At 38.8% G+C, this 24,916-nt stretch overlaps 1 protein-coding gene and 1 pseudogene across 1 annotated transcript; both read right to left on the bottom strand.

The window, feature by feature from the left end:
• Positions 1–9,954: 9,954 nt before the first annotated feature.
• LOC115519857 lies at positions 9,955–10,310 on the bottom strand (annotated as a pseudogene).
• A 1,219-nt stretch (positions 10,311–11,529) lies between these two features.
• LOC115519854 (40S ribosomal protein S28-like) lies at positions 11,530–13,621 on the bottom strand. Its single transcript, XM_032594109.1, has 2 exons — positions 13,581–13,621; positions 11,530–11,770 (listed from the first exon to the last, which is right to left on the bottom strand). Exons 1-2 carry the CDS (start codon positions 13,619–13,621, stop codon positions 11,530–11,532), a joined length of 282 nt encoding a protein of 93 aa, XP_032450000.1.
• Between the last annotated feature and the right edge of the window lie 11,295 nt (positions 13,622–24,916).

The following is a 24,916-nucleotide window of genomic DNA, read 5'->3' as shown; positions in this document are numbered from 1 at the left end:
CAGAGCCCGACACGGGGCTCGAACTCACCGACTGTGAGATGATGACCTGAGCTGAAGTCGGAGGCTTAACCAACTGAACCACCCAGGCGCCCCATTCTGAATTAATTTTTTATGTATTAATTCATCCGTCTTTTCATTTAATCATTTAACTAATATACAATTTCTATCTTCTTTGCTTATTCAAATCCTGCATCTCTTTTTGTCCTCAGAAGATCATGAAAAGCCTTGCACCTTGCACCTTGCACAATCCAGTATTGCTTCTAACTTCACAATTTCTGTCTTTAACCACATCATTACTCAGCAGATAATCAACCCTATAATCGTAGGTCTCTCAATGACTCCTTTTTCCTACTTGCCCCCGGTAGTCCTTATGATTCTTTCTATCTAATAATTCTTAGACCTGTCCACCTAATATCTACCTAGGGTCTCAATTTATGACCTTAACATAATCATTTCAAGATTATAGCATGCTTTTCAACTGCTTTTTATTGAGTGCTAGGTGTTACCTGGACAGTATCTCTTTTATTCTTCCCAGTGGTTTTAAGACAAAAAAGTACTTTGCTTGAATTTACAAATAAGCAATGTGAAGCTTACCTAGTAAAATAGAGAACTTTAATGTAGTCATAGTAACTCTAGAGCTAACCTACTTAAGTTACATTCATTCATCAATATTTAATGACATCTCCCCTGCATAAACCACTGTGGTGGTGTGGTTTTCATAGTAGATTTATTCTTGAACATGGTAAGAATTCAATATAAAGAGTCCTATGGATGCTCACTATTTACAGGACCCCTATAGTAATTCATTTAGTGAAGTATCCATCTGTAATCCAAATTACTAGAGTTAATGCAGTGGGCCAGCTTTGGAACAAAATAGATGAGGATTCAAATACTGGTGCTGCCACTGTGTGTCTTGAGATCTTCCAGAAAGATGCTTAACTTCACCATGTCTTCAACAATAAAATGAGAAGAAAAATACCAACATCAAAGTTCAGTAAATGGTAACTATTGTTGCCCACTGTCTAGCATAAATGCTAGCACATAGTATTTAATAAGTGCTTATTACACGAATACATGAATATACTAATTAAAATTTTTGCAAATTTTTTTCTGAAATGTATTCATTAGTTTAATTTTCATCATTTAAAAATTGTGGACTTGGGGTACCTGGATGACTCAGTCGGATGAGCATCTAACTCTTGATTTAGGCTCAGGTCATGATCGTGAATTCAAGCCATGTGTTGGGCTCTGTGCTGACAGTGTGGAGCCTACTTGGGATTCTCTCTCTCTCTGCCACTTCCCTGCTTGTGCTCTGTCTTTCAAAATAAATAAAATAAATAAACTTTAGAAAATAATAATAAATAAAAATAAAAATTGTGGAGTATAAGAGTTCTGGGAGACATTTGAAATGTTACCCACCATGGTAACTATTTTACAGAATTTATTTAAAGAAAGCTGCACTTTGAGGTTTTTTAAGTTCCGTGTTTTCAATCGATCCCCTGATGGACTTTGCAACAGGTAACACATGAAAAAAGAAAAAAAGGTTTTTAAAGATTATTTTATCCCATCAGCTAGTTCATATACAGTAAATATACACAGCTAATAATGCCCAGTGACCTGTGACTAGCCTGAAATCTGTTACCCTTACATTCAGACCTATCCCACAATGTTATCAAATCGTAATAACCAAGAGGTTCTAAGCTTTAATCTTCCCACTGAGCTGAGCAAAGAGTTTCTACTATTTATGACCAAACCAACTCTTTTTTAGATGAGAAAATTGAGCCCCTTTGAGTTCAAATGAAGAGAGGCAACATAGTATAAGGGCTAAACCTGGAGTCCCGTTGATAAGGTTTGAATCTTTGCTGTGTGGCAAAGATTGTTGTCAAGTTACTCAACCTCTTGTACCTCAATTTCTTTATCTGTAAAATGGGACTAATTACACTTACCTCATAGGTATCTGAGGTATAGGTAAGTTCATAGACAGAAATTGCCTCAACAATGACTGGGTACATGTTATAAATATTCAGAAAATGTTAGCCAGAGATTCATTAGTTTCTCAGATTCAAGTAAGACAACATTTATAAAACCACAAATGCTTCGAAAAAGAAAACCCCCAAAACCCAAACCCTATTTTCATTTAAAGTGGTTTCCTAGTCCACATTAAAATAATGTGACTATAGCCGTCAGCAATAACTTAATGTTGTATATCTTGAAGTGTGATTCCAGAATCAGTGCATCAAAATCCCCGGGGAGCTTCTTTATATGCAAATATCTGGACCATACCTTTCAGAGCTACTGAACCAGAAGTTCCAGGACAAGCCCCATAATCTGCATTTTTAATATGTACCCCAAATGATTTTAGCATCAAATCTGAGATTCCTACTGTGTACAATGCACAAATTTTCTTTAACTTTTATAGCAGAAATCCTTTGCCTATGTCTCAAAACATTCATGGAGAAAAACAAAAGTCTTTTATAAGCTCAAGAACTACAAAAATAATTGAAACTGACAGCTTTGAGGAGCCAAAAGGGAAAGTGACTCATTGTTATGCTTCAGGCCTTTCTGGACAAAGAACATAATTACAAATTTAGAAAATTAACCCATTTTTAATTCATCACCAGGAGTAGTCATAGCAGGATTAAAGGTTCTATTTTTCTTGATCACTGGGTTAAGGAAATTTTTCTTAATCTGTCTAGTCTATTAAATTAATATAACTGACAATTTTAAATCCCCTAAGTGTAGTATGGACAAAACAGAATTTTTATTTGTAAGCTTGGTTGTCTGCTCTCATATGATACTAGTGGAAATACAAATTGGTACAACCTCCAGGAAGGACAATTTGTGGTATTTATCAAAATTTTAAGTTCTCAAAGTTGTTTTTTTTATAAAAAAAATTTTTTTTAACGTTTATTTATTTTTGAGACAGAGAGAGACAAAGCATGAACAGAGGAGGGTCACAGAGAGAGGGAGACACAGAATCTGAAGCAGGCTCCAGGCCCTGAGCTGTCAGCACACAGCCCGACCCAGGGCTTGAACTCACAGACTGCGAGATCATGACCTGAGCCGAAGTCCGATGCTTAACCGACTGAGCCACCCAGGTGCCCCAAGTTCTCAAAGTTTTGATGCAGAAATTCCACTTCTAAATGATTACCCCACAAGTGTACTCACTCATGTGTAAAATAAACTATGAAGACTTTTGTTCATTGCAGAGTTGTTTGTAAAAAAAAAAATTTTTAGACAAAACCAATGCTAAATAGATTATGGCACATCTATACCATAAAATACTATGCAACTCTCTATGTGCTAATGTATAGTGCTTTCCAAAATATATTTGATGGAAAGAAAGTTTCACTAAAAGGAACCAGACCTTCTTAGATAAATAGCTAATTCTAGGGCTGGGGCTGAAAAATGTATAAGAGCCTGGAACATCTTTTTGTGTCAGAAAACAAACAAGTGCTTAAAAAGTTAGGAAACATGTTAAAAGACCCCAGAGACAGCTTGAAGGGCTCCCATGACTGAATCTGGAATGATAGATTATAAACTATTAAATAAAAAAAGAATCTATGAGCCCCTAGTGATACTAAAATATATAAATAAGTAAATGCAAAAATAAATAAATAAATTTATATTTATATATATTACAGAAGGAATAAATAATAAATATATATATACATGCATATGTATATGTATATATGTGTGTGTGTGTGTGTGTTTATGTATGTATATATATATCAGAGAAGGAATGGCAGAGTTAGGAAATCACCATTTTGCAACCATGATTGTAATAATTGATTTGGGCAATAATCATCAGTAGGTACTAAAACCATTTAACAATGCAGCGCCTGAGTGGCTCAGTTGGTTAAGCACCCAACTTCAGGTCAGGTCATGATCTCACAGTTCGTGGGTGAGAGCCCTGCATTAGGCTCTGTGCTGACAGCTCAGAGCCTGGAGCCTGCTTCAGATTCTGTGTCTCTTTCTCTCTTTGCCCCTCCCCTGCTCCTGCTCTGTCTCTCTGAAAAACAAACGTTAAAAAATAAAATAAAACCACTGAGCAAAAGTCTGATGGGGAACAGTCTCAAAATATCTCCCCTTAAGGGGCGCCTGGGTGGCGCAGTCGGTTAAGCGTCTGACTTCAGCCAGGTCACGATCTCGCGGTCCGTGAGTTCGAGCCCCGCGTCAGGCTCTGGGCTGATGGCTCAGAGCCTGGAGCCTGTTTCCGATTCTGTGTTTCCCTCTCTCTCTGCCCCTCCCCCGTTCATGCTCTGTCTCTCTCTGTCCCAAAAATAAATAAACGTTGAAAAAAAAAAATTTAAAAAAAAATATCTCCCCTTAAGACACTTATCAAGTAAGAAGAAACACATGGTAACTTTACAGTGGAGACACCTGTGAAAACCATCAAAACTGGTACAGACTGATATGGTATGCCTGTTAAAAATTCATAACCTGAATCTATCCATGAGGAAAAAATCAGAAAAACCGTAACGAAACATATTCTATAAAAATCAACCAAAACTGGGACGCTTGGGTGGCTAGTCGGTTAAGTGTCTGACTTCTGCTCAGATCATGATTTCATGGTTTGGAGTTTGAGCCCCACATCAGGCTCTGTGCTGTCAGCTCAGAGCCTGAAGCCTGTTTCAGATTCTGTGTCTTTCTCTCTCTGCCCCTACCCTGCTCATGCTCTTTCTCTCTTAAAAATAAAATAAGCATTGGGGCACCTGGGTGGCTCAGTCGGTAAAGCGGCCGACTTTAGTTCAGGTCATGATCTTGTGGTCTGTGAGTTCGAGCCCCGCGTCGGGCTCTGTGCTGACAGCTCAGAGCCTGGAGCCTGTTTCAGATTCTGTGTCTCCCTCTCTCTCTGACCCTCCCCTGTTCATGCTTTGTCTCTCTCTGTCTCAAAAATAAATAAATGTTTAAAAAATAATAAAAAATAATAAATAAAATAAGCATTAAAAAATTAAAAAAAATAGTGAACCTGTTGTATGTTAACATAAACATTATATATAATGATAAATAACAAGGTTTTATGAAAAAAATAGAAACATGGAATGTTTTACTTTTTTGTAGGACTAAATAGAAGACAGCTGAGTTCTCATAAAGGCTTATGCCTTTAATTTATTGTGCTATGTTGCTTTTTTGAAGAATAGGAAGAAAACCCATCCTGGAACAAGTATGTAGTTAGAAGAGAGAGCAGTATTTTAATATATTTTACAGACAATTGTGGATATTCTTTGATGTAACACTGGAACTTGACAAATAATAGTTTCTTAAAGATTAATTGCAGTGGGGGCTTCTGGGTGGCTCAGTTGGTTAAAGTATTTGACTCCAGAGCTTAGCTCAGGTTGTGAGTTCAGGCCCCGTGTTGGGCCCCATGTTGGACCTTGCATTGGGCCCCACATTGGGTGTGAAGACTAATTTAAAAAAAAGATTAATTGCAATATGGAATCTGAAATCATATTAATGAACTTTTTATAGGCTGTTACATTAAAATACATTAGTCTGTCTTGAATTTTGAATCAGTCTTTTGCTCATGCATGACTTTGTATCAGTATGCATTGGTCATTTGGAAAGTATTAAGTCATTGAGTTATATGGCTGTTCCAAATCTTGATCAATTTCATTATACATTACCAAACATCACATTTATTAATACCACTCCCAGTATCATCAGAAAGTTCTTTCTATTGGTATATATTTAGTAGTCGAATTTCTGTATGTGAGAACATTTAACTTTATAAGGCTATGGCAACTTGTTTTCTAAAGTGGTGTTCCCAGTTTATAATCCCACAAGGCAATTTTATAAAAAATCTCATTGATCCACATTTTTTCTAATACTTGATAGTTTTAATTTGAACCAATCACACTGTGTAAAATATCTCACTGTGGTCTTGATCTGCACTTTTCTGATTATGAATTTGAGCAACTCTTTATATTTAGTCTCTTATGTGAAGTAGATGGCATGCCTTTCATTTATTCTTTTTTCTAACAGTTTTATTGAGATAATTCACATTCTGTACAATTTACCCATTTGAAGTGTACATTTAAGTGGTTTTCAGTATATTCATAGGAGTTGTACAACCATCACTGAAATCCATTTTAGATAATCTTCATCACCTCAAACAAAAAATCTTTGTACTTTTTAACTGTCACCTCCTTCTCCACCTAATACCACTCCATCCCATCCCCAAGTAACCACTAATCTACTTTCTGTGTCTATAGACGTGCCTGTTCTGGACATTTTATATAAATGGAATCATAATATGTGACCTCTTGTGACTGGCTTCTGGTACTTAGCATTTTGTTTTCTAGGTTTACCCATGTTAGAGTATGTATCAGTACTTCATTCTTTCTAATTGCTAAATAATATTCTATTGAATGGTTATACCACTTTTTGTTTATCCATTTATATGTTGGTGGATATTTGAAGTTAAATTAAAATCCTGGTCCAAAGCCAAATTAGGGGTTATAATTAAAGAACTCCCTAATCTTCAAAGATATACAAAATTTTACTACGGAATCCAGGATGCTTTATAGATACTTATTATTCTGGACTATAGATCTGTCCCAACTATAACTTAAAGGGAAAAATGTCTAAAATCAGTAAGGCATGAAAGAGTTGATTTTAAAAATGTAGCTGTGAAAAACTTTCAAATATGACAACAACAAAATACACCACATGCACATGCACACTTTCTTTCTCTCTCTCAAAAAATTAAAAATAAAATAAAATGACAACAATAAAAAAAAAATTAAAAAAAAACGAAGTGCCTAGCTGGCTAAGTTGGTTGAGCACCCGACTCTTGATTTTGGCTCAGGTCGTGGTCTTGAGGTTCGTGGGTTCAAGCCTGTGTCAGGCTTTGTGCTGACAGCATGTGGAGCCTGCTTGGAATTCTCTCTCTCCTCTCTCTCTAACCTCCCCAACTTATGCTCATACATGCACTTTCTCCCTTTCTCTCTCAAAATAAATAAATAAATTTGAAAAAAAAATACACTACGTAAAGCAATTATAGAAGCCTTTCTTTTAGACTACATAAAGATTTAAAAAGTTAAGTAAAAATACAAAATATACTTCAAGAAACTTTCAAACAGTACTCTATTTTAGATTCAGTATCTGAAGTGAAAGGAGGCTTGTCTTCTATTTTTATAAGTGGGCTTACACCTAAATTAGAGGACTTAATAAAAAATAAATTAATTTGAATGTGTGAGATTGCCAGTTTAGAAAATAATCTGTGGCTCAATATTTTGAGATAGCTTTAAAAACAATCTATAAGGGCACCTGGGTGACTCAGTCAGTTGAGCATCCAACTTTTGATTTTGGCTCAGGTCATGATCTCACAGTTCCTGGGATCAAGCCCTGAGTCACTCTCCTCTCTCTTTCTCTCAAAAATAAATAAATAAACATTAAAAACAAAAAGATAGAAATCAATACATCTATGGCTCTCAAGGTGAAATAACCCAAAACGTCTCTGTTTTCTAAGATGTGGGAGCCTATAGACAAGAATATTTATAAATATAATGAGCAGAAGCGCCATTAAACAAACTACATACCACACTGGTGTGAAAACAGGACAACTGTCCACAAATCTGTCCAGTGATACAGGTAGCTGCAAGGTACACAAGAGCACTCAACAATCCCCAGTCCTTTTTCCAATTCCCAAGGGGAAAAAAACTGCTTTCCTGTTTATCACTCTATCTAACATTAGTTTCACCTCTATAGCAGAGCAAAAATTTAAAGTTGTCTGAAAAGGAAAAAGAAAGACAAATGGACTTTTCGTGAGAAAAGAACAAAAAAACATTTATTATTTTAGTTTGAGAGAGAAAGTGGGAGAGGGACAGAGGAAGAGAGAATCCTAAAAATGCCCCATGCTCAATGCAGAACCTGATGGCATGGTCAGGTGGGGGCGGGCTGGATCCTAGGACTCTTTATTTTAGTTTGAGAGAGAGAGAGCAGTAGAGAAAAGAGAGAGCAGGAAAAGAGAGAGAGAGAGAGAATCCTAAGAATGCCCCATGATCAGTGCAGAGCCTGATGGGGGCTGGATCCTAGGACTCTGGGATCATGACCTGAGCTGAAATAAAGAGATGGACGCTCAACCGACTAAGCCACCCAGGCACCTGAAGAAAACAATTTTCATTAACATAAAATGACAGTGCCAGATTGTTTAAAAAAAAAAAAAAGATAAAGTTGAACATATATAGTAAATTATGACAGAATTGAGGAGAGATAAACTTTATTTTCTTTGGTTTAATAGAACCACTCAAGTAGTCAAAATCTTTAACAATTCAATGTCTAAGCTATAATTATTATTTTGAGATCATTATCAGAAGAATATTCTTTATTCTCTGTGGTACAGTTTCGTACAGAAAATAGTCAACATAGCAGGCCTGAACTGCTATCCTTGAAAAGGCACGTTTGCGAGATTGGCTCTTAGCTGGTATCTGGGAACTTAGGTTTTGGGAAGGTTCCCAACATTAACTGATAAAGGTGGCTTACTGAATTTTTTGTATGAATAATATGCTTTTTACTGAATACTTGCTCTTCTTTTTGAGAGTGTGGAATTTGGGTATGTGCCAGGTAGAGGGTGCCTATACGATTAGCCCCCAGTAGAACCCCAGGCACTGAATCTTTAATGAACTTCCATGTTTGGCAACATGGCACATGTTTGTCACAACTCATTGCTACGAGAATTAAGCATGTCTTGTGTAACTTCACTGGGAGAGGACCCTTGGAAGCTTGCGTCCAGTTTCTCCAAGAATATGTCCTGGTGCCTTTTCTCTTTACTGATTTTGTTCCAAACAGTATATTGCCTATACTCTTTAGCCTACACTCTTGCCTATACTCTTTAGCTTATGAGTCATCCTAGTGAATCATTGTACCTGGAGGTGGTCTTTGGGATCTCTAATCAAAACACTTACAAACGTAATAAGTAAGATTTACTTTTAGAGAAAAATATACAGCAGCTCTTACACACAATCAGATTATAGTACATCTTGATATGACAATTCATATACTATATATAATTTAGGAAACTACCCCCCAAATAGCTATGGTTCCAGAATTCCTATGGATGAAAGACTCCACAGACTAGGCATTTTAACTTGGAGCAGAGCCTATAAGATTACAGATTGATTTTTTTCCTTGATTTATATAAATCTTTCTTTTTGTACAAGCAAGCATGTACATGTTAGGCCATGCTCTATGGATCTTAACTCATTAGAAAAACATTGCCTATAAAACCTATCCCTTAAAGAAGAGACAAGGGGCACCTGGGTGGCTCAGTTGGTTGAGCATCCAACTTCAGCTTGGGTCATGATCTCGTGGTTCAGGGGCTCAAGCCCCACGTCAGGCTTTGTGCTGACAGCTCAGAGCCTGGAGCCTGCTTTGGATTCTGTGTCTCCCTCTCTCTCTGCCCCTCTCCCACTCGTGCTCTGTCTCTCGCTGTCTTTCAAAAATAAATAAACATTAAAAAAAAAGTAAAATATGGAGCAGGTGGATGGAGTTGTTGGGGGAGGGCAGTAGAGAAACAAAATAAATACACCTCCTTGTCCCAGAGCAATTACAAGCTTCAACAAATACGTCAAACTAGCCTCAGATCTCATATTAGACTTTAAGTCTATGTTGCTACACATGATAAATCACTGTGGCTAGCAGAAACCACTCAATATTTTTTACTTATTAACTAATTATGAATTATCATTATTTTCTCTGTATATAACCAAATACTGTTGTAGCAACTTCATAACCCTACCCCACAGAGGAGAACCCCATACTTGTGTTTCTGTAATTCAAGATTTCCATGATCAGAACAGAACTTTTCATTGTTGTTTGGTTGGTTTTGTTGTTGTTTTTAGCACCAAATTTATCACTTTTTAAAAATGAGATTTTTCCCAAAAGTGAAGAAAAAGAAATAAATCCAGTGTCTGCATTCCCAACTGCAGCCTTGATTCTGGAATACCTTCTTCACTCTGAGATCAAGGTGGCTCTCTGGGAATCCAATGGTGATATATAGGTTGAGGGTTCCTCTGTGATGGGTTTCTCTCTGCCCCTCTCCTGAGTTTTAGGGATGGATTTTTCATTGTGGGTGTGGTCCTCCTCACCTTCTTCCAATGCTGTAGAGAGATGGCCAAAATGGACTTGAGAGGAAGGTTGGGGATCCAGTCTTCATCTATCTCTGGGGATGACTGGTCACTGGTCAGCATGAGGGTGGCAGAGGTGGGGCAGTGCCTGAGAATCTGCTCTACCAGCTTGGGGTCAATGGGCAACTCCATCAGCAGGACTATGAACTGGATCTTCCAGGAGTTGTTGTCTTGCACCATGGGTGGGGCTCAGAGCTGGGGCAGGTGCTCTCCCTCTTAGCTCCAGCCCAGCCCCAGCCCCTAGAACAGAACTTTCGATGCTATCCTACCGAATCTCAACTCAACATCGTTTGTTGACAGTTTTATATTAAAAATAAAAATATATATATTAGGCTTAATATATAAAATATCATCTTGTATCTCTTATAAAATCCAATTTCTTACCAAAAGCCAAATTATTCAAATAACGGAACTAAGATCCTTTCTAGGGTATATTAAATTGTTAGTAAAAAAAAAAAAAAAAAAAGTAATTTTTAAAGTAATTTTTTTAAAAAAGTAAGCTTAGAGAATAATTTGCTTCTTGTTAAATGCTTTTTCTGTATCTACTAAAATTATCATGTGGTTTTTATCCTCCTCTTGTTGATGTGATGTATCACATTGATTGATTTGTTCATATTGAACCACGCTTGCATCCCAGGAGTAAATCCCACTTGATCCTGGTGAATGGTTATTTTAATGTATTGTTGGATTTGCTTTGCTAGTATTTTGTTGAGGAATTTTGCATCTATGTTCATCATAGATATTGGCCTGTAGTTCTCTTTGTGTGTGTGTGTGTGTGTGTGTGTGTGTGTGTGTGTGCACACGCGTGTCTTTATCTGATTTTGGAGTCAGGGTAATGCTGGCCTCATAGAATGAATTTGGAAGCTTTCCTTTTTCTTCTATTTTTTGGAATCATTTGAGAAGAATAGGTATTAACTCTCCTTTAATAGTTTGGTAGAGTTTACCTGTGAAACCATTTGACCTTGGACTTTTGTTCGTTGGGAGTTTTTAAATTACTGATTCAATTTCATTGCTTGTAGTTGGTCTGTTCAAATTTTCCGTTTCTTCCTGATTCAGTTTTGGGAGATTATATGTTTCTAGGAATGTATCCATTTCTTCTAGGTTGTCCAATTTGTTAGCATATAACTTTTCATAATATTCTCTTATATTCCTTTGTATTTATGTGGTGTTAGTTATTATTTCTCCTCCTTCATATCTGATTTTGTTTATTTGGGTCTTCTCTCTCTCTCTCTCTCTCTCTCTCTCTCTCTCTTATGAGCATGGCTAAAGGTCTATCAATTTTGTTGATCTTTTCTTTGCTTTTTTTTTTAAACATACAGTATAAATACTTTATTAACAATTACAGATCATCCCTGTGAGCTGAATGGTTGATCCAGACATCAAGGACCTAGCCACAAGTTCAGCACAACCTCTGAGCTTCTTGCTCTGACTCCAAAAGGGTGAGAATGTTGCCCTCATGCTTGGGGCCTTTCAAATTGCAGAAGATAGAGTAGCTCATGTAGTCCATGAACTCCACAGGCACCTGTGTGCACTGTCCCTGAGAACCGGTCCTGCCCAGCACCTTGGTGACCCTGGCCAGCTTGAAGGGCTGCACACAGCTTGTGTCCGTGATGGTGGCAGGGTGGCCGTTGGGTGGAGAGCTCAATTTTGTTGATTTTTTTCAAAAAACCAGCTCCTGGTTTCATTGATCTCTTCTATTGGTTTTCTTTTTTTAGTTTCTAATTCTTGTATTTTTGCTCTAATCTTTTAGATTATTTCCTAATTATTTCCTTCCTTCTACTGGTTCTGGACTGTTTGTTCTTCTTTTTCTAGCCTCTTTATATGAAGGATGGGTTGTTTATTTGAGATTTTTCTTGCTTTTGAGGTAGACCTGTATTGGTATAAACTTCCCTCTTGGAACTGCTTTTGCTACATCCAAAAGATTTTAGACCTTTGTGTTTTCATTTTCTTTGGTCTCCATGTATTTTGTGATTTCCTCTTTGATTTCTTAGTTGATCCATTCATTGTTCAGTAGCGTGTTGTTTAACCTCCATGCATTTGTGTTCTTTACACATTTTTTCTTATGAGTTAATTTCTAGTTTCAAAGTGTTGTGGCCAGAAAAGATGCATGGTATGACTTCAATCTCTTTGAATTTGTTGAGACTTGGTTTTGGCCTAAACATGTGATCTATTCTGGAAAATGTTCCATGTGCACTTGAAAAGAGTATGTATGGGGCGCCTGGGTGGCGCAGTCGGTTAAGCGTCCGACTTCAGCCAGGTCACGATCTCGCCGTCCGTGAGTTCGAGCCCCGCGTCGGGCTCTGGGCTGATGGCTCAGAGCCTGGAGCCTGTTTCCGATTCTGTGTCTCCCTCTCTCTCTGCTCCTCCCCCGTTCATGCTCTGTCTCTCTCTGTCCCAAAAATAAATAAACGTTGAAAAAAAAAATTTAAAAAAAAAAAAAAAAAAAAAAAAAAAAAAAAAAAAGAAAAGAGTATGTATTCTGCTGTTTTAGCATGGAATATTCTGAATATATCTGCTAGATCCATCTGGTCCCATTTGTCATTCAAGCCACTATTTCCTTGTTGATTTACTGTTTGGATGATCTTTGGGGTGTTAAAGGCCCCTATTATTTTGTATTACTATTGATTATTTTCTTTATGTTTATTATTAGCTGCTTTATGTATTTGGGTGCTCCCATATTGGTTGCATAAATATTTACAATTGTTACATCTTTTGTTGTAATTGTTGGATTGTTGTTTTGTTGGATCATTCCCTTTATGATTATATAGTGTCCTTTTTTGTCTCTTATTACAGTCTTTGTTTTAAAGTCTATTTAGTTTGGTACAAATATTGTTACCCCAGCTTTTGTTCCACTTCCATTTGCATGATAAATGGTTTTCCATCCTTTCACTTTTAATCTACACTTGTCTTTAGGTCTGAAATGAGTCTCTTATAGGTAGCATATAGATGGGTCTTTTTGATTGTTTTTTTTTTTTTTTTATCCATTCCATCACCCATTGTCTTTTGATTGGAGCTTTTAGTCCATTTATATTCAAAGTAATTGTTGATAGGTATGTAGTTGTATCATTTTGTTACTTGTTTTATGGTTGTTTTGTAGTTTTTCTGTTTTGCAGTTTTTTCTTCTCTTTGTCTCTCACAGTTTATTGGCTTTCTTCAGTCATATACTTGGATTTCTTTCTGTTTATATTTGTGCATATCTATTACTGGTTTTTGGGTTTTGGTTACCGTTAGGTTTTTATATGATATGTTATGCATATAACACATAGCAACTTAATCTATATTAAGTTGATGGTTGCTCATGTCCAAACCCAATCTTTACTCCTCTCCTTGCCACATTTTAGGTATATGGTGTCATATTTTACATCCTTTTATTTTGTAAGTCTCTTGACTCATTTTTAGAGATATACTTAATCTAACTGTTTTTGTGCTTCCCACTTTTCTCACTCCTACTTTTGGTCTTTCTTTTGCACTCGAAGAGTCTCCTTTAACATTTCTTATAGGGCTGCTATACTGGTCATGATTTCCTTTAACTTTTGTTCATCTGGGAAACTCTTTATCTCTCCTTCTTTTCTGAATGGTTTCCTTGCTGGATAGAGCATTGTTGGCTGCAGGTGTTATTCTTTCAGCACTTTTAATATGCTGGCCTGCAAAGTTTCTGCTGAAAAATCAGCTTAAAGCCTTATGTGGTTTCACTCATATGTAACTGTTTTCTTTTCTCTTGCTGCTGTTAAAATTCTCTCATCATCACTACTTTTTGTTATTTTAACTACTGTGTGTCTTGTTATGGACCTCCTTGGGTTGGGAAGTTTTCAGCTATTATTTCTTCAACTAAATTTGCTGTACCCTTTTTTCTCCTTTTTTCTTCTGGGATCCCTGTAATGTGAATGTTATTATGCTTGATGGTCACTGAAGTTCCTTAGTCTATTTCCCTTCTGTTCATCTTGATTGATTTCCACTACTCTTTCAGGTCACTGATCTGTTCTTCTGTTTCCTCTAATCTGCTATTTATTCCATCTAGTGTATTTTTGAGTTAAGAGTTCTTCATCTTTGATTTTTTGTTTGCTTATTTTCTATGTCTTGTTCAGGGTCTTTTCTCAAGTCCAGTGAGTATCTTTATGATCATTACTTTCAATTCTCTATCAGTCACATTACTTATCTTCTGTGCCATTTAGGCTTCTTGCTGTGCTTGTCCTCTTCTTTCATTTGGGACATAGTCCTTTGTCTCCTCATTTTATCTAAATCTCTGTGTTTCTATGTGTTAGGAAAGTCAGCTACATCTCCTGCTCTTGAAAGTACTGGACTTATTAAGAAAGAGGTCCTGTAGTGGCTCTCTTTGCCTGTTGTGGGCAAGGTTTGTTCCCTATGTTTTTAGTGGGCCATTCTGGGGCCACCTTGGGCTTAAGCTGAGTCACACTAGGCATTTGCCAGACATGTGGTAGCACTGGACTTAAGTTCAATGAGAGTGCAGGGTGTGTGGTGTAGCACCATAGGTTCTAGTGGGAGGGAACCTACAGCTGCCAGGGATAGAGGTAGACCAGGTTGGAGGGGGTGGGTCCATAGGAAAATGCAGGATGTAGGGCTCACTGTTAGTAAGTTAGGTAGGGAGTGTTGGAACCAGATTGGTTCCTGCAGGTATCCATGTGTTTATGGGGGGGGGGGGGGGGCGGAGAAGGTAAATGGCACCTGCCAGCTCCTTTGTTTCTGGAGAAGTTTTCCAATGATCCCTGTCCATCTAGCACAGGCTCTGAGATTAGACAATACATCTTCTTCATGTATACCCCAGGCATTTTTCAAAGTGCTGCTTCCATGCTATATCTCCATGGACTGGTTGTTGTGCTCTCTCTGTAAGAGCAAAGACTCAGCTTCCTTTCATACTGCTGGCTCTCCCATGCACCCAGTGATTTAAAACAAAAAATTTTTAATGTTTATTTATTTATTTTGAGAGAGAACATGAGTGGGGAGGGGCAGAGAGAGAGGGAGAGAGAGAATCCCAAGCAGCCTCTGTGTTGTCAGAGCTGAGCCTGATGCAGGCTTGATTTCACAATTGAGTGAGATCATGACCTGAACCCAAATCAACAGTCAGACACTTAACTGACTCAGCCACCCAGGTGTCCTGCAGTGATTTTTAAAGTTCCAGGTTTTAAACCTTGCTGATTGTAAGAACTTGAAAAATTCAGTCCCTCTGGTTTTCAAAGCCAAATGTTATGGAGATTCATGTTCCCTGTGTGGGCTCCCTGGTGTTAGAGTCTGTTTCCTTCCCTCTCTGCACCACAGCTCACTCTCCCCCACAGACAGTCCCACAGGTCTGTTTAGCTCCCCACCCTTTCTCTGCCCTTCCTGCCCTCTTCAATGTGGCTTCTTCTCTACATTTAGCTAGGGATTGTCTATTTTACTAGTCTTTGGGTTGTTTTCTTTATAATTTTTAATTTTTTTTTCAACGTTTATTTATTTTTGGGACAGAGAGAGACAGAGCATGAACGGGGGAGGGGCAGAGAGAGAGGGAGACACAGAATCGGAAACAGGCTCCAGGCTCTGAGCCATCAGCCCAGAGCCCGACGCGGGGCTCGAACTCACGGACCGTGAGATCGTGACCCGGCTGAAGTCGGACGCTCAACCGACTGCGCCACCCAGGCGCCCCTATAATTTTTTAAAAATACTTATTTTTGAGAGACAGAGAGACAGAGCACAGGTTGGGGAGGAACACAGAGAGAGGGAGATACAGAATCTAAAGCAGTCTCTAGGTTCTGGGCTGTCAGCACAGAGCCAAACACGGGGCTTGAGCCCATGAACCGTGAGATCATGACCTAAGCTGAAGTCAGATTCTTAACCGACTATGTCCCTGGGTTGTTTTCTAGGTTATTTACACTGATGTGTTATCTAGTTGTATCCATAGTATGAAGTGAGCTTAAGGTCTTCCTACTCCTCCATCTTCCTAGGAAGTCCCCATAATAACTTTTTTCTTTTTAGGAGAAAGAGAGAGAGTGTGAGCAGGGGAAGGGGGCAGAGGGAGAGAGAGAAAGAAAGAAAGAGAGAGAGAGAGAGAGAGAGAATCTTAAGCAGGCTCCATACTCAGTGCAGAGCCCAACACAGGGCTCAATCCGATGACCCTGGGATCATGACCTGAGCCAAAATCAAGAATTAGATGCTCAACAAATTGAGCCACCCAGGCGGGTCCCCCATGATAACTCTTGAAGATAGAAAATGTGCCAGTGTTCTATTTATTGCTTCTCAGCTCCAAATACTATCTTTTTTGCCTCTGAAAATGAGTCCTTTAAAATGTATCCTTTGGGGCGCCTGGGTGGCTCAGTCGGTTAAGCAGCCGACTTCAGCTCAGGTCATGATCTCACGGTCCGTGAGTTCGAGCCCCGCGTCGGGCTCTGTGCTGACAGCTCAGAGCCTGGAGCCTGTTTCAGATTCTGTGTCTCCCTCTCTCTGACCGTCCCCTGTTCATGCTCTGTCTCTCCCTGTCTCAAAAATAAGTAAAACGTTAAAAAAAATTTTTTTTTAAATTAAAAATAAAAAAATAAAATATATCCTTTATGTGTAGTGCAGATTATTAAGCTATGTCAGTAGAGGGCACTGGAGAGATGGAAGGAAGGAGCTTTCCATTATGGTTGCAGTGTGCTTGCTCAGCAAGTTTCTGCATTGCACAAGGCTTCTTCAGCATCCAGCTTCTACAACGGGTCAGCAGCTCCAGCTTTTCCTGGCAACCACCTCAGATGATTTTGCCATGGAGGGTCTTCCACAAGACACCTCTTTTTGAACAGGTTCCCTAGGCAGGGTGCTTTCTAGCAAGTCCCACCAAGACTACACCACAGTGACTCCTCTGACACCCAGGAACCATAGAATTCATTCTCTCCAGCAAGGTCTGGTTTTCTGGGGGGCTTTTCCTCAGGTCCTCTATCTCAGTCATAGGGATTGTGACAGCTCCATTTATCTGCTTATATCTCCTTGTATATTTAGTTTCCACTGGTCACTCACTTGTTGTTCCACTCCCATGTTGTGGTTAATAATTCTTTGTTATGGGTCTTTATATATGTTTTTAAAAAAAATTTTTTTTGAGAGAGAGAGAGTATGTGCACTCACACTCACAAGTGGGAGAGGGGGCAGAGGAAGAGAGAGAATCTTTTATTTTTTTTAGAGAGAGATCATTTTTTTTAAGTTTATTTATTTTGAGAAAGGAAAGAGAAAGAGAGCACAAGCAGGGTAGGGGCAGAGAGAGAGGGAGAAAGAGTAGAATCCCAAACAGGCTGCATGCTATCAGTGCAGAACCCAATGTGAGACTCGAACTCAGGAACCGTGAGATCATGACCTGAGCCAAAATCAAGAGTTGGACACTTACCCAATTGAGCCACCCAGGAGACCCTAGAGAGAGAGTCTTAAGCAGGCTCCACGTTCAGCACTGAACCAACAGGGGGCTCTATCCCACGACCCTGGGATCATGACCTGAGCCAAAATCAAGAGTCAGACACTCAACCAACTGAGTCACCCAGACACCCCTATAATTCTTGGTATTACAGTTTCCCCGTTCAGATTTCTTTATGGTTTCTGTCTCCTGATTGAACTCTAACTGATACAAATATAAAACATACATTCTCTATCACTTAACTCTTGGCATATAGTAAGAATGTAGAGATAGCCCCCTTAATATTCTCCACTTGGCTTTATGATTTTTAAGCTAATTATATTTCATATATCATATTTCATTCTAAATAAAAGACTAATACTAATTCATTCCTTCACTTAATTAAGGATCCCCTATGTCAGTCTCTGTTGCAAAGACCTACAGATACAACAGTGGAAAACAAAAATCCAGCCAAAATCACTGTTCTCATGGAGCTTACATTCTAGTGGGAGATCAAATCCAGGTAAACAATTAAACTATGCAGTATGCTAAATAGTAATAAGTTCTAAGGATAAAAATAAAGTAGGGAATGGGATGTGAAATTTTAGGGAGAAGTTAATTGAAATGAAAGACCCAGGAAGACTTTATTGAAATTGTGATTTTTGGGTGAAGATCTAAAGGCAGTGATTGAGTGAGTCAGGTGGCTATCTGGGAAGAGTATTCCAGGCAGAGGGAACAGCATTTGGCTTTGAAAACCAGAGAGGCTGAATTTTGCAAGTTCTTACAATCAACAGGGCTTAAAACCTAGAACTTTTTAGAATTCACTGGGCTCATGGGAGAGCCAGGAGGATGAAAGGAAACTAAGTCTTTGCTCTTAAAGAGAGAGCACAACAGCCACCCATGGAAATATACTCTTGGAGGCAGGAGTATGCTAATGTGTCAAAGTATAATAAGTACACCAGTGTGGCTAGGGTACAGATGATGGTGGTGGAGGGAGTGAGGGGAGAAATAGGAGATGAGCTGGGGGGAGTTAGAAGAGGGAGCCAGATCATGATGGGTCTGGGGGTTGACTTTGGCTTTTCTTCTGAGATGAGAGGCTCTCACCTCCATCAATATACTGTTATTTTAAGAGTTCTTGTTTGTGCTTGCAGAATATTGATTACAAATTCTTGGTACTTTAAAACACAAAAACAAAAAGAACCCTTTTAAGATTGTTCTGTAAGTGATCCCCATTCACTGCAACAGGAATAGAATTTCAGAAAATGATGTGAATAGTTATTTGTGTACTATGTTTTACATGTAATTTCAACTTAAATGAACATCTTGATTCAATTAAATCTAATATTGTGTAACTTTTTTGGGGGACATCATGAGATACACTGAAGTTACTGAGCCTTAGGCAAGTAATAATCCTATTTATAATTGTTTGACAGTCAAATACATACTCAAAAACTATTTTTTATATTTTATAAATACTGTTAAGGATATGGCCTTAGAGTTGTGGCCCAAGAGCCTTGTTTTCAGGGAGTTTGCTTTTATACATTTAGGTTTTGTGGTATATAATACCTTCTAGTGGTTTTCTTTGCTGGGCGTTTGTTCAAAAGGAGATTGAACAGCTGTGAATATATGTTTTCAGTATTTTTAAAGCAACACAAAACATGAAAACAACTTGCCTTCACAATAACAGAACCTGAAAAAAATTTTTTGAGGGAGACCAGTTGTAAAGTATATTTCTAAAAAACTTCCTTTTCATAAAATGTTCTTTCCAGGGGTGTCTGGGTGGCTCAGTCAGTTGAGCATCCAACTTCCTCTCAGGTCATGATCTCCTGTTTGTGAGTTTGGGCACCATGTCTGGCTACTGCTGTCAGCACAGTTCCTACTTTGGATCCTCTGTCTCCAGCTCTCTGTGTCCCTCCCCCCTTCCCACTTGTGCTTTCCCTCTCTCAAAAGTAAATAAACATTTAAATAAATAAACAAGTAAATAGGGACACCTGGGTGGCTCAGTCTGTTGAGCATTTGACTTGGGCTCAGGTCAGGATTTCCCAGTTTGTGGGTTCAAGACCCGAGCTGATAGCTCAGAGCCTGGAGACTGCTTGGGATTCTGTGTGCCTCTCTCTGCCCCTCCCCCCCTCACATTCTCTCTCTCTCAAAAATAAATGAATAAACATTAAAAAAAACTTTTTTAATTTAAAAAATAAATAAAACATTCTTTCCAAAAATCTGAACTTGAATGTCATATTAAATAAAATACTGAATGTATACATATATGAACATCAGTACATTTGTTTTATTTTCAGAGAATGATATTGATATAAAGGTCACCTGAAGTTGAAAGTAAGCATTACTTAAAAAGGAATCTCCCAAATCCACATATAAATATGACAAAGAAAAAAAATAGAGAAAAAAAATCTTTAAATACACCTGAGCAGGTATTAAATTGAAAATGTTCTAATAAAATAGAATTACTATTAGAATACTAAAGAATACTAAATTAGACATGCAAAAGGATGCTAAACTGAAGAAAACAGAAAATCAAGTTGTTGTTTTTTTTTTCTTTTAATTTTTATTTTTCAGAGACAGACATAGAGTGTGAGCAGGGGAAGAGCAGAGAGAGAGGGAGACACAGAATCCAAAGCAGGCTCCAGGCTCTGAGCCGTCCACACAGAGCCCAATGCGGGGCTCAAACTCACAAACCATGAGATTGTAACCTGAGTTGAAGTTGGATGCTTAACTGACTGAGCTCCTCAGGCACACCAAGAAAATCAAGTTTTAAAAAATGCTTTACAAAGTCACTCAATAATTCACACACACACACACACACACACACACACACACACACAATCATCTATACATATTGTAGCTCTTCCTGTCCAATTATTTTTATAGATCTCAGAATATAACTATAATGTGTCCTACCTCAGAAAGGTTTGTAAATGATTCAACCAGATCTCCAGAAGTCATTATAACCTGTCTCTGACCCTGTGTATCCTTCTTTCACTATACTATTGAGATATAGGAGAATCTAGATCAGTGGTAATAGATGGCATTTAATATCATTTTAAATATTTTAAAATCTGAATATTAATTTCAAGAAAATCTTAGAGAATTTTCATTAATCATCATCATCATCATAAATAATAATACCTTATATACTAGAGTACATTATACTTTTCAAATTTACTCATACTCTTCAATTTCCTATTAAATTCCAATTGAGACTTCCAAAGGAAACAAACTGAAAAATGGGGATTCAGATAAAGACCAATAAAACTTACAGAGGTGAGAGAAAGAGAGAGAAAGAAAGAAAGAAGAAAAGGAGAGAAAGAAAGAAAGAAAGAAAGAAAGAAAGAAAGAAAGAAAAGAAAGAAAGAGAGAAAGAGAGAAAGAAAGAGAGAAATAAAGAAAAAGAAAGAAAGAGGAAAGAGGAACAAGGAAATAAAGAAAGAAAGAGGAGAGTGAAAAAAATTTCATGAACAAGAATGTAAAGAAATATTAGGTGTAGGCAGGAAAACATACAAACATAAGTGTTATACTAGTCTTAAATAATAGTCAACTAAGCTAATTTCTCTAGAAAAATAGCTATCTTCTGTTCACTGTTTCTTCTTGTTTATGCTTTGTCATCTTGAGATATACTTTAATTCCTCAAAGTCTAAGCCTGCATGAAACCGATTAGGAGGTGTATTAACTATCTATCACTGCCATAAAAAATTATAACACACTTAGTAGTTTAAAACAACACAAACTTACTATTTTACAGATCTGTAGTTCAGAAGTCCAACATGGGTCTTTTTGGATCAAAACCAAGGTGTCAGCAGGGATGCATTCATTCTGGAAGCTCTAGGGAAGAATCTCTTTCTTTGCCTTTTCCAGCTTCCAGAATCATTCACATTCCTTGGCTCATGGCTCCTTTCTTCCATCTTTGAAACCAGCGGTGTTATATCTCTCTCTTGTCCTATCTCTTTCTCTCATTCTTTTTCTTTTTAATGTTTATTCATTTTTGAGAGAGAGAGAGAAAGAGAGAGACAGAGTATGATCAGGGGAGGAGCAGAGAGAGAAAGGGAGACACAGAATCAGAAGCAGGCTCCAGGCTCTGAGCTATCAGCACACAGCCCGACACTGGGCTCAAACCCACAAACTTCAAGATCATGACCTGAGCCGAAGTTGGATGCCCAACCGACTGAGCCACCCAGGTGCCCCTGATTCTCTTTTTCTTATGCCTCCCTCATCCACTTTTAAGAACCTTTGTGAGTACCTCTGGCCAACCTGGATAATCTAGCATAATTTCCCATTTTAAGGCCATTAACTTAATCCTATGGGCAAAGTCCTTTTTTGCCACATAAGGTAACATACTTATAGGTTCTGGGGATTAGGACAGAACATCTTGGGAAGGGGGAGCTATTCTGCCTGCCACAAAAGCTTATATTTAAAGTCCCATTCTCTGACCTCCTATTTCTCTGCTACATCCCCTCTCATCCTCTGACTCTTAGTCCTTTGAGTCCTTATGGGACCTTCACTTCATCCAGTCTGCCATTTCTTCACTGTCTCTCATTTCCTCAAAGTCCTCACTTCCCTCATTATCAAACTAAATTCCATGAGTTATTATCACCACAGTCCTTCCTTTATGCACTCCCTACTCCCTTTCCTACCTTCTTTCTTACTTGCTTGACAAAAACCCTGCTCTGGTGACTCCAGCTTTCCCTCAATCTGTCTTTGTACTTTGTGTAACTGAAAACAACTAGAGGAAAACATAGCCTTGCTGACCAGTCTCCTACGCGTCCATACCACAAACCTTGCATGGGCCTTTGCTTCTGCCTGGTATCTACATGCTATTTGTCTGGTCCATTCTCTTTCCCACTTTCCTGGAAGACCCTCTCATGCCTTCTCCTGCCTTCTCAAACCTCATACAGTTATTTCCCAATTCTCCTTCTTGGCTCATGACTTGACTCTTTCTCTACTGAGAAATGCAAAACAAGCAGAAGAGAGCCCTGCAGAGTCCCACATATCTCTCTACAGGTCAACTTCTCTCTTCACACTCTACTTTCCTTCTAATGGATCTTTGGATTTAATCCAGGCCATCTCCTGGATGCATTTCTATTTCTAATAACTCTTAACCGAAATCTAGCATTTCCTTCAATTGTGAATATAGGTAGTAAACCACAGTGGCAATACCTATGTTTTTGTCACAAGGAGACATCATAGGGATTTTTATACCACTAAGCAGTTTTGCATCTACTTCAGAATATTATACATATATGTATCACTACTTTGAAATTATGATAGTTATTAGATGCACCAGTAGTTATTATTTATAGCGTTAATATAGAAACACATGCATTAAGGTATCACAGATTTGATTTTAAAAATGATTTTGTAACTGTGTTTCAAAATAATTAGATTTCTTTGTACTCTGACTTTTTTTTAATGTTTATTATTTTTGAGAGAGTGCAAGTGCAGAAAGGGCAAAGAGAGAGGGACAGAGGATCCAAAGCAGGCTCTGCACTGACAGGCCACTGACAGGCTGACAGCAGCAAGCCCCTTGTGGGGCTCAAACTCACAAACTGTGAGAGCATGACCTGAGCTGAAGTCAGACACTCAACCAACTGAGCCCCACGTACCTCTCTGAATTTTATGCATTTATTTTTTTTCAACGTTTTTTTTTTGTTTGTTTGTTTTGTTTTGGGGACAGAGACAGAGCATGAACGGGGGAGGGGCAGAGAGGGAGGGAGACACAGAATCGGAAACAGGCTCCAGGCTCCGAGCCATCAGCCCAGAGCCTGACGCGGGGCTCGAACTCACGGACCGCGAGATCGTGATCTGGCTCAAGTCGGACGCTTAACCAACTGCGCCACCCAGGCGCCCCTGAATTTTATGCATTTAAAAACATAACACTGAGAAGTGTTCATAGGTTTCAACTGTTAAAGGATTCATGACATAAAAGAGGGACTATAGAGGGACTGTCCATGTTCCTATCTAAAGCCAGTCCCTCCATTTCTGCACTAGAACCAGTCTCCTCTCATCCATGATGACAGATGTTTTCCTTTCACCTTTCCAGGTCTATGCTTTAACTTCTTGCTTGGGGCCCAGGAGCTGATCTCTGTGGACAGCACCAACCAGGTTTCCTTGTATTCTGATTTATGCTTGGGTTCAGACAGTGGGAAGCACCAGCAGGACATAAAAGCTTAGGAGGAAGAAGAAGTTGGGGTATTTACCTGCAATCCCCTCGCAGAGTCCTGGGTTGGCAGAAGCTCTGTTTCAGCTTTATTTGGAAGCTCTCTCTTTGGATTCATAAAACCACCCCTGATTTTTCTCCTCTGGTGGGGGGGAGGGGGTCTTTCTTCTGTGGTGGGCATCTAATGATTCACAATCCCCTGAGAATTTCCTGTAAGTCAGCCCACACTCCTGTGATAATCTCTTCAGTTTCCCAGGACCCTGACTACTACCCAGACTCAGAAAAATGGCCCCAGCATCTCTCCCTTCTCTAAGTTCATTATCATCAAGAAAGCCTTCTTTCAACCCAGTTCAACCCTGACAGCATCATTTCCTTGATAGCCAGACTCATCTTCTCCAGTGATCTCCTCTACCTCACTCTACAGGACACCCCAGGGGGCCTTTGTCTCCACCCTGCTCAGACTGCTCCTCAAGGTCACCACCAATCTTCAAGTTGCTAAACCCAATGGTTATTCTCAGCACTCATCTTTGTAAATCTACTGGCAACACTTAATACGGTTGATCACTCCCTCCTCCTTGATGTATTTTTCACTAGCCTTCTAGGACCCCAAGGGATTTTCCTTCTAATTCACCCTTTGTTCCTTCTCAGTCTTCTCTGCTGATCTTCCTCTTCCAATGCTCAGTTCTTAAACCTTTCTTTTTTAAAATCTATACTCATTCCATTAGTAATTTTGTAGGCAACACTCTCTAATCTTTTTTTTTTAAGTTTATTTATTTATTTTGAGAGACAGAGAGAGAGTGGGAGCAGGGGAGGGACAGACAGAAAGGGAGAGAGAGGTGCCAAGCAGGCTCTGTGCTGTCAGTGCTGAGCCCAGACATGGGGCTCGACCCTATGAACCACAAGATCATGACCTGAGCTGAAATCAAGAGTCAGTCGCTTAACTGACTGAGACACCCAGGTGCCCCAACACTCTGTAATTGTTTTCTAACATGTAGTTTACTAATTTACCATGTTCTTTGTTTAAGTTTGTTTATTTTGAGAGAGAGAGAGCATGCGCACGTGAGTGCACTCACATGCTAGATCATGGGAGGGGCAGAGAGAGGGAGAAAGAGAGAATCCCAAGCAGGCCCAGCACAGTTAGTGTGGAGCCCAACCCAGGGCTCCAAGTCATGAACCAAAAGATCATGAACTGACCCGAAATCAAGAGTCAGACACCAAACCAACTGAGCCACCCAGGTACCCCTGAGAAGAAAAGCTAGTAAAAACAAGGTA

Source organism: Lynx canadensis, chromosome C1 (assembly GCF_007474595.2).
Source record: "Lynx canadensis isolate LIC74 chromosome C1, mLynCan4.pri.v2, whole genome shotgun sequence".
Taxonomy (NCBI): Eukaryota; Metazoa; Chordata; class Mammalia; order Carnivora; family Felidae; genus Lynx; species Lynx canadensis.
This window is presented reverse-complemented; position numbering and strand designations above follow the sequence as displayed.

What these genes read in the sequence shown, in the direction of transcription:
- LOC115519854 (XM_032594109.1), bottom strand. Translation starts at nt 13,621, where the DNA reads ATGTTAAAGGAGACTCTTCGAGTGCAAAAGAAAGACCAAAA. An exon ending in GTGCAAAAGAAAGACCAAAA is followed by an intron (nt 11,771 to 13,580) that starts GTAGGAGTGAGA and finishes AACAAAATTGAG; the next exon opens with CTCTCCACCCAACGGCCACC.